Source organism: Musca domestica, unplaced genomic scaffold, assembly GCF_030504385.1.
Source record: "Musca domestica strain aabys unplaced genomic scaffold, Musca_domestica.polishedcontigs.V.1.1 6, whole genome shotgun sequence".
NCBI classification, from domain to species: domain Eukaryota; kingdom Metazoa; phylum Arthropoda; class Insecta; order Diptera; family Muscidae; genus Musca; species Musca domestica.
The window spans coordinates 25,103,993-25,114,798 of NW_026712363.1; the positions used below are offsets into that span (position 1 = coordinate 25,103,993).

General features: G+C 39.8%; 1 protein-coding gene across 1 annotated transcript; it reads right to left on the bottom strand.

Annotated features, from left to right (window-relative positions):
- Window positions 1–122: 122 nt before the first annotated feature.
- Window positions 123–10,206, bottom strand: LOC101898258 (protein TANC2; the record flags this gene model as incomplete). The annotated part of the gene is made up of 4 exons (XM_011293956.3): window positions 123–504; window positions 2,255–5,514; window positions 6,103–6,357; window positions 9,732–10,206. Coding segments are annotated over 4 exons (4,347 nt in total), but the record flags the coding sequence as incomplete, so codon positions are not given.
- Window positions 10,207–10,806: the final 600 nt, after the last annotated feature.

Here is a 10,806-nt window from a genome sequence, read left to right on the forward strand (position 1 = left end):
AATTCGCATGTCGTTAAGTTGGATAGAAACGAACCTCAATCCTGTCTCTCATTTTCTAAATTTTACAAATTATTTATCTCTTTTACTGAGATTCAAAGGCACCTCCCGTTTTATTGTGTGTGTGTGTGTATGTAAGGCTCTCTGAATTTATAAATCCGTTATCTCTTGTTGAGATTCAAAGGCACCTCCATCGTTTAAGGCCGCCGATGTACCGCTGGCATTGCTTACTTCGTAACCAGACGAAGTGGACGAGGAAGTCTGTTGATTACGTCCCTCGTTTGTTATGCGCTGCAGCAGTTCAGCCTGTATACGTTTGAGCACTTCTATGACCTCATTTAACACGCCACTTTGGGCCGCCTTTTGCATGGCCTCATTGGCATCGGCTAGGGCTTCATTCAAATCACCATGTTCCATGCGTGCCTTGGCCCGGGCATAATAACCTTCATAGCTGCTGGGTTTTTGCGCAATAGCCTGCGAAGCCAAATCTATTGATTCATCAAGTTCCTGGAATGAGAGAAGAAAGAAAAAAATATTAGTACAAAATATTGAACAAAAAGAAGGGGTTGAGGAGTATGATTGCTAACCGCTGGATTCAAAAGGTTTCTATTCTTGATTTATGTTAAATTCATACTTAATCGGTTCATATCCCGTATTCTGGTCAGAGTTGCTAATCGAAAAGCCCTAGAGGTAAAACCTAATAAAAATCAAGATTACAGGCAAATTTCAAATCGATTTGTGTGAAACGCGATATTTTGAGTGATAATTCAAAATATATTTTTTTACAAAAAATTATCAACAAAGATCCATAATTTCGAATAGACAACCCCCCCCCCCCACGGGACCAATCATCCAGTTTGAAAAAAAACTCTATATATATCATGATGGAATTATTAAAAATGGTTCGGAATATCAAAAATATAGATTTTTAGGCTTAACTCTAGTTTAGTAAAAACTCTTTAATTTGTTCGAAATCTTTTTCCAGGGGTAGGTATTTTTACTTTGACCCCGGGAAACTATTTTTTTCTTGGGGGACTCCAGATTTTTGACTCGAAAGTCCGGGTTCAAGACCCCGACTAGACCCAATTACCCGATATAGACAATATAGGTATCGTTGGGAAGCTTAAATTTAGAAAAACTTTAATTCGCGCAGAAGAGAATTTCTCTGGACCGGAAAAAGATATTAATACAAATTGTAGCATTTTGGAAAGGTAAGAGTGTCAGCTACAATTTGGCATCAGCTTTGTTGACCCACAGAATGGGGCCTCTTCTGACTTTTTGGGAGTTTTATAAAAAATCCGACTCCAAATAAAACGTCAACGGTCGTTATTTTCATAAGCTTTTAAACGATACCTGTATTGTCTATCGGGTAAGTGGATCCGGGTCCATCCCGGGTCGTAAACCCGGAACTTCGGGTCAAAAATCTGGTTTCCTGGTTACGTCCTCCAAGAAATAAATGATTTCCCGGAATCAGGGTAAGAATACCTACCTCTGGAAAAAAATCGAAGAGTTTTTACTAAACTAGAGTTATTCCGATTTGGGACTTTGAACTAACACGACTTGACTTTTTCTTTTTTTTTCGATTATTTGGATTTCTAATATAATAGGGACTCTCATCAAGGGATTTTGTTAGGGTTTAGAATTGTATTTCCACAACAAAAACACAAAAAACAATCCCTTTTTAAAATTTATTGCACTTGGTCAATGAATAGGGATACGTCAGTCGACATTCGACCAATCGTCTTTAAGCGTTACAGCGTTCCCTAAAATTCAACGTAGCGTACACAAACCAACTTCCCCACTATGGTCAAATGTTTTATACGTCCGTATTACCCAAATACGCCCGATCCATATATTTAAATCTTTCAACTAGCAATAATACCCATCAAAAAGTTAAACAATCGATATTATCATCTGTTTAGCAGAAATAAACTTTAAAAAATCTGAACTCGAAATCAATTTTAGTCGAAAAAGAAAAATTTGGAAGATCAAAAAATCAACTTCTGTTCAAGGCAAAAATAGTAAAATTTATAATACGATCTTTATAACCCTATTTTTGGATTTGGGGTTTCCAACGATTTCTTTAAAAGTTACATATTTCATTACAAGGATTTTGTTGAGAGGTTTCTTTGGCTAATGGTCAAAATCCTTACAAACCCTAATCCTTACTAACCCAAATTCCATAGTTCCCAAAACAATCGATTATAACCTCACTTTTTTAAGTAATTTGCAAAACTAATTTTTTTTCTCTACTCACATTTAGTTTCCTCTTGCATCTGGATAAATTCAACAATAGATTCGTTCTCAGCTGGGCAAAAACGGCGCTGCGCTCAAGAAGCGTTTCCAAATTGGAGATTTTCCTCAGGGCATATTGATAGCGGTGGGCAGCTTCGTGGAAACGATTTTTCCGATACAGCACATTGCCATCTTCGAGTAGTTTATTCAGTAAGACCACCAGAATTTCCGGTTTACCCATGGCCATGCTCCATGTGGTCGGGCCCAGTTTGGCACCCTTGCGCAAAAACACCTGCACCACCTGGATATTGCGGCAAGCGATAGCCCGATCCAATGGTCGCATACCATTGATGTCAACATGTTCTATGTGTGCACCCTGATCCATTAAATACTGGACCAAATGCGCGGAGCCTTGATAGGCGGCCAAATCGAGACCTGTTCGACCATTATTATCGGCATGATTTTTATTGCAACCCTTGTCTATCAGGATTTTGGCTGCCGTCTGGCGTCCTCTAAGGCAGGCCCATGACAGGGCTGTGAAACCTTCATGATCTTGGGTCTCTAAACTGGCGCCGCGTTCAATGAGCATTTCAAGTATTTCCAAATGGCCCTCTTCAGCCGCAATCATGAGGGCGGTTTTTCTTGCCGAAGTCACAGGTTCGTCGAGATCAGCACCATTTTGTAGGAGTTTATCGGCCACAGCCCAATGACCCTCTTTGACGGAAAGGCCAAGAGCAGTGAAACCCTGTTTATTGTGTAGATCAATGTTGGCTCCACGTGTCAGTAACACCTCAACAGTGTTCAAGCAGCCATTGCGGGCCGCCGAGGTCAAGGCCAACTCTCCAGAACAAGGTTCAATGGTATTCACATCAATATCTTCCATATCCAGCAGGTCTTCCAGAATTGTAATGTGATCCTGGGAGGCGGCCGCAATCAGGGACTGATGTATGGCAGTGGGCAGATTGACATCATTGGAATCGGGTCGGGGAGTCCAATCACAGGCCAGCAGATATTTCACAACATTGAGGCGTCCCATGCGGGCCGCTTGAACTAAGGCACAGCGTTGGGTGGTATCACATTGACCCAAACTGCTGCCGGCGGCCACCAGGAGACGCACCACATCACAGTGACCCCTCATGGCAGCCAAAATTAGGGGTGTACAACCCTGGCTGTTGGTCAGACCCACATCGGCCCCAAATTCCAGCAGCAAACTAACCATGGGCACAATACCTTCATAGGCTGCTATGCAAAGAATGGTTGCATCGCCCATAAATTCCGTGCGATAATGGGGAGAAGCTCCAGCCAGCAGAATAAGGCGGGACACCTTCAAATTCGGACTGTAGACATTGCGCAAGGAACCCAAGGCCGCCGAGACATTATCGGACACGGTGGAGACCCAATACGATTGCATATCCCTTGGCGATTGTGGACCCTGATTGTTGCGATAAATGTGCGCCTTCAGCATGTGATGGCCCAATTCCAGCGTTTGTTCCGCATCCAGCGGAGCCTGCAACCTTGACAAACGGAATGCAATTGCTGCATGACCCAAACGAAAATCACACAGAAATTTCGTTGATTCTCCTTCGTCACGGCGAATCAGCCATTCCCGGAAGGAGGAATGGAAGAACATATACGTGTTGTCGATACGCTTGATCAGGAAGCCGTCGAGCAACTTGAATCTCTGCAAGAATTCATCCCAAGGCATAACTTCATCGGTTTTCATGGCGCATACGGTGTAATAGATCTCGTTCAGCGTCAATGGATAGAGGGCAGCCAGGCAAACGTTCAAAATCGGCGAAGCCTTTTCAAAACTACAGGCCGTCGGGAAACGCAGATTAAAATGCAGCAGAAAGATTTGAGCCAATGAAATGGGCAGCACTTTGTAACTCGTGGACTTGATGACCAGTTGGCCCTTTTCAATCAGATCCAAGATTAGTTTGGCATATAACATGGATCCCTTTGTCAGCGTCTGGAGGTGGCCAATGAATTTCAATTGTCCGGTGTTGTGATCCTTGACTACAGCCACATTTTTCTGAATTTCCATGGAGTTGTTTACCCGAAAAGTGATATAGTCCAGCATATCCTTTTGCAGTAGATCATTGGATGCCCAACTATCCAAGGTCATTTTGGTGTAGGACAGTCCTTTGACAAATTCTAACATTTGGGTGCGCACCGTGGCCACCACCTTTAGCCAGGAGGGGAAGTATTGAGTCATTTTGGCAAGAAATGTGGCAATGGTGTGGCCATGATCCGGGCGATGATATTCCGCCTCACACAGGGCATCCACCAGGATAATGCAAGTTTTGGCAGGTATTTTTCCAGCCCTCTTAAGGACGGTCAGGGGCTCTAAAATGGCCATTCGCATGACCCGTTCGGCATCGGCAATACATTCCTTGACACTTAGGATATCCTGTAAATGGGTTTCATTGAGTAGATATTCCCGATAGGCGGCCAATTGGGGAGCCTGGCACAGCTGGGCAGCCAGAGAGTGAACAAAGTCGGGTACCAAACAGGTTAGATTGGCATCGGCCTGGCAAAAATGATAGCCCACCACATAGGAGGCCAAGGAGCGAAGACGATCGGTAACCGAGCTGATTTGGTAATAGATACCATCCGGGTCACTGTCCGCACTAGTGGCGGCGGCATTGCGTCGCCCAAAACAAGAATATTCCACCAATTGTAGAATAAAAGCCGTCTTTCCGGTGCCTGGATTGCCATTTATCAAAACTCCTGGAGTCTCTGTGGCTGTCAGAGTATTGGCCAGTTCTCGAATGAGCCACTGGCGCCCAATAAATGGTGGATCCGGCTCCTGCAAGGGTACCTCAAAGAACAACGGCTTCAGGGGCAATTGTATGGCAGGAGGCGTTTGTTGTTGTTGCTGTAAAGCTGCAGGTTTATAAATGGCATTCCGTTTGCTATTCCCGCCCAATTGGGCTGAGCGGGCCGAACGTCTGGCTACCGATTTACGTGGTTTTAGGGGTAATATTTCATAACCATTGCTGTCGGTGAGGGAGCACGATTTCATTTTACCACTTAAGCTGTAGGTGTCATCTTTGGTGGCCACCGATAGCTGGCTGCCACCATAATGATCGACGGAAAGGCCAGAGCTGCCGGTGGCCAAGGTCTGTTCGGGGCTAATGTTGTGCGATGAGCCGCTGCTGCTGGTGGTGGTGTTGATGGTATTGCTGGCATTGCCGTTTTGATCATGATCCAGTAGCAGACCCAAACGGGCACGTAGCTGGTCTTTTTGTTTTTCCGCCTCCGAGCCCAGATGATCGCTGGCTGTAAAGAGAGAAGAGAGAGGAAAATAGGATGTTAAAAATAAGTTGAAGGTATTGAAAAAACAAATGAAAACGTTCAGAAAGACATGCAAATAAAAATCTTAAGGTCAGACACGTCGGTTTTATCCTGGAGATGTGCCATTTCAAGGATAAAATGGGAGATGAATCCATTCCCTCTCTCTTTTCTTGGTCCCAAAATAGCACATCGCCCTATTGAAACTGGTTGTGTCTGTGCTCCGAGCATGAAAACTTAAAACCATAAAAGGGAGTCCAAGAAAAATGTCTAACATTTGGCATTGATCTCAGGTCTCCACACAAAGAAGGCGGGCTTTGAAGAACAATAACAAAAAATCATGCAAAAACAACAACGACAACAAAAATGAATTATGTTAACTGAAGTGCAGTAGTAGTAGTATTAAGATGTCCTGCCTGTAAATTGATTTAGACCGCCTTCCGATGAATTCGAATTTACGCCCACAAAAAATATTAGACAAACAACAATAACAAAAAATCATGCAAAAACAACAACGACAACAAAAATGAATTATGTTAACTGAAGTGCAGTAGTAGTAGTATTAAGATGTCCTGCCTGTAAATTGATTTAGACCGCCTTCCGATGAATTCGAATTTACGCTCCACAGCGATTTGATCTTGCCCAACACCAGCGATGACAGGTGCCCAGCATACACCGATGTTCCAGCCAAACTTAAACGATTCAAACGATTTTCACTGCCAGTCGTTGATTCCGATGATGAGGTCAATTTACTGCTTACATTTTTGCGGCGTCTTCGTGTCACAGCCGAATCAGAACATGTTGAGGTATTCAAGGCATTCGTTTCTTTACCTAAAGTGGGAGAGTGATGGAGAAAAATGAGGTGTAATGAAAGGTGGGTGCATTCAGGGGGAAGTGTGATAAGTGCAATATATGTGAGAAATGAGAAAGTGTGTAGGTGTGTTAGCTTAGGTCTAAAAGTGAGGTTAGGTTATATTTACATTTGCATTAAAGCTAGGTTATGTTGAAGCATTGTGGATAATTTTTTTGTGATCCCAAAGCTGAAGTTGTTGCACACAAGCATATAGCGTAAGAATGATGAAGCAGGGGGTGTGAAAGTGAGGGCACAGGGGATATGTCCATTAAAAAACATCATTTTATGTACGTCTCTTAAAAGGGATATGTAGGTCGACTTTCGATTAAGCATTAAATTAAGGATTAGTAAAAGTCTAAATCGATAAATTTTCCAAAAAAGTGATATTTTTTATAAAAAAACTTGATCTTGACAGTTCCATAAGTCGATTTTCGATTAGTCGACTTTAGGAAATAAAAACTCTAAAGTGAAATTCTATACTTTTTTCTAAGAGGAAAACATTTAATTTATAGGCATATGTTAGACGACTTTCGATTAGTCAAAATTAAAGAATCAAAATGTCGATAGCGAGAATTTTACACACAAAAAAATATGTATGAGTGATATGAGTCCTAATAGGGGTACGTAAGTCGAGTTCCAATTGGTAAACGTTTGGTATTAAATTGAGGTCAATTCCTGATAACTATCCGTAAGTCGACGTTCAATCGACTTCCGATTAGCCAACTTTTGGTATTTAATTGAGGTTAAGTAAAAATTAATGTCAACAAATTTCCCAGAAAGAAAATATTTGATGAACGATTCCTGACAGGGATCCGTCGGTCGACGTTCGTTTAATTGACTTTCGGAATTGAAAAGTCGAAATCGATAAAATTTCCAAATGCACAAATCCAATTACGGATACGTAAGTCGACTTCAGATTAGCCAACTTTTGGTATTAAATTGAGGTTTGGTATTAAATTGAGGTTAAAAATTAATGTCAACAAATTTCCCAAAAAGAAAGGTTTGATGAACGATTCCTGACAGGCATCCCTAAGTCTACGTTCGAGTGATTGACTTTTGGAATAGCAAAGTCGAAGTCGATAAAATTCCCAAATAAGAAAGCATTTCATGCACAAATCCGTTCCCTACGTAAGTCGACTTTTGATTGGCCTAATTTTGGTATAGAAAAGTTTTTGACAGTCGACTTTTCGAAATGTGTCTTAAAGTGAATTGAAAGTATGAGCAAAGGTGTTGAGAGGATAAAAAATAGAAACATACTTGTACTCAGTAATTCTGTTCTTTATCCTTGGACAACTTGAAGTTGGCTACAGAAGTCTTTAGCATTTTCTTTAATTTTATTTTCTTTGCATGCAAACAAACAAACCCTTTCCAGGTTTTTAATAAGAAAATTGACAAGAAAATATCTCATACATATTTGTACCTATGACCACAGACTGATTAATCAATTTGTGATTTCAAGATAATATAGTTTTTTTTTTTTGTCAAGAAAACCTTTCTTCGTTCATTTTTTTCATTTATTCATAAATTTACTGAACTTTTTGGTAAGTAGACAACATCCTGTAAAAGTCCTAAAAATTATTGACCAAAAAATTGAATACCAGGAGTGGACATTATAATTTTTGCAACTGGAAAAAGTCGACTTCAAATTTTTAATACATAAAGTCGATTGATCGATGAGTCGAAAGTCGACTTATATATCCCTACTCTATTTACTGTAGTCTGCCAATGTCTCACAGAGTTGATTTTCGACCATTACTTGTTGATTTCGAATTAACATAGTTTTTGTCAAGAAAACCTTTCTTAATTCATTTTTTTATTTATTCATTCATTTACTGATCTTTTTGGTAACTAGACAACATCCTGTAAAAGTCCTAAAAATTATTGAAAAAAATCGAATAACATGTGTGGACTTTGTCATTTTTGCAACTGGGAAAATTCGATTTCAAGATGAGTTGAAAGTCGACTTAGGTACCCCTACACTGTTTACAGTATTCTCCCAATGTCCCATATAGTTGATTTTCACTCAATGCTTATTGATTTCGAGACAATATCGTTTTTGTGAAGAAAACCTTTTTATTTTTTTTTTCTTTTTGGTAAGTAGACATCTACTAAAAAAGTCCTAAAAATTATTGAAAAAAAAAAGAATCTATGATCTTAAAACCGAATACCAACTGATAAAAGTTTTGCAACTGGTAAAAGTCGACTTCAAATTTTTAATACATAAAGTCGAATGATCGATGAGTCGAAAGTCAACTTAGGTATCCCTACTCTGTTTACGGTATTCTCCCAATGTCCCACAGAGTTGATTTTCACTCAATACCGCTTAATTGAGGTTAAACATCATTGCTATCCCCTACTGCTGGTCAGAGTCATAGTGCCTCGCCAAGCTGTCTTTAAGCTCATAAAAATGTCAATTGTTTGACTTGTTTACTTTGATAAAACAGGTGTTGAGGTCACCTGCCCGAGAGGTCATGTCAATCAAACTCCAACTCCTTTATAAACAAATTGAGCTCTCCTAGGCAAGAATAATAAATATTTTCTTTAATCTTGACATAATCACAAGGTACTCAACACAAAATACTGTTCTGAGAATACGCTCTCTGCAGCATCATTTTGCAAAAATAAAAAATTGAAGACCAAGAAGAAAGTTGTTAAGCTCTATGCACAAAAATAGTATTTTTTCCAGAGTTCGTTGGAAGTTGTCTTGCCTTGTGGCACAACGAAAATTTGTTCAACCAAACCGCAACTCCATAATTTTTTAAATGTTTCCTCTTGTTGGAAAAAAAGACTAACGAAGATGACAAAGCGATTTGCATATGGATGATTTAGTTGCATAGTTGTGTGGAGAAAAGCGACAAACTTATCTATCTGATGTTTGGGTACTGTGGTCTTCATGGGATTTATAGATTTTTGGGAATAATTTTTGGACAACATATTTTCTCGAGGTACTTTTCGAAAATCACCAGAGGGGATTATTTAGAAGTTTGACCCCTCCACTTTGTTTGCTGTGCAGAATAAGGACGACACCCAGACATCAATATTGTGACATTCTTCGAACAAATTGTAATTGCATACTTTTAGGAAGCTTCATTTATCGAACAGCTGATTGGGTCTCAAATTGATGTTTTAAGCTTTTTAAGGGCACAAAACCCCTTATTCGTAACCATTCCTTAAGAAACTAAACCCTAATATCCCCAAAAATATAGTTCACCATACCACTGTGAGTTTTGTTTCTTTTTTTTTGTTCCAACCTCAAATTCATATTTCTGGATTGGATGCAAAATGCATTTCTTTCTCTCTTCTGTTTCTTTTTATTTTTTTGAATAGCTAAAAAATCACATTTGAACCTTACCTTCGGATAATATCGAGGATGTATCAATGGGACAGCCACTGCCAACACCACCATTCGAAGCGGTACGACGATGACCAACCACACCGCTGACACCGTTAGTTAAGGCATTGCGCAAATTTTTGTGATTGAAAAAGCGACGGCGTGTCGGTGGTGTGGCAAATGATGAGGCATGAATTTCGCCATAGTTGCCGTTGTTGTTGCTGTGGTGGTGACCATGCAGACTGCTGCTGCCCGTCGAACTGATGGACGATGATGTACCATTGTGGCTGGTGTTGTTGCTGCCAACATTGTGATGAAGATTGTTATTGCTGTTGCTGGTGCTGCTGCTGTGAATATCAACGGTAACGGTATGTTTTGTATTCAATGCTGGATTATTTGAATTTGCCGCTGCTGCCGAAGCCTTGGGTAATTTACCAATACTGGAATAACGATGATATTCAGGTGATATAGACTCCTGGCGGTTATGCTGCAAAGAAAAAAGGAGAGAATTTAATATACACACATTTCAAATAGGGAATATCTTAATACCAAAAGGAAAAAGGCTTAGAAATTTGAGCGGAAAAAATTAATATAAAAATTATGTTGTGGTTATGGAAAACCTCAAACAATTGTCCATTCATTGAAACGGACCAAACGACCGACCGATCGACGGTCTTGTATTATCAATGATGAAAGTCTTGGCGTTTATTACAGCATCGTTTTTTTTTGGAATATTATTATTTGGAAATTGGCAAAGTTTGTGGTAAAATACACGGAGAGAAAATCTTTAAAATATTAAAAAAAACTACTAAAGTTAAAAAAATAGAGTCAACCGAGGGATTTTCCGGAGATTTTAAGGAAATCCACGTAATTTTGGACACTTTTTCATGGTAGAAGAATATTGATATGTCAAAAAATTTAAATGTCTTTTCAAATAAAAGTAGATGTTTATATGTTTTCTTATACGACGTCATTCGGATGTTATTACCCGTTTTTCAACATTTTTTACAAATTTAAATAACTTTTCATTTAAAATTCCGAAATTGGTTTAACAGTTCATTGTCCCAGCAGCTGTGTCGATGCATCATCGATTAGT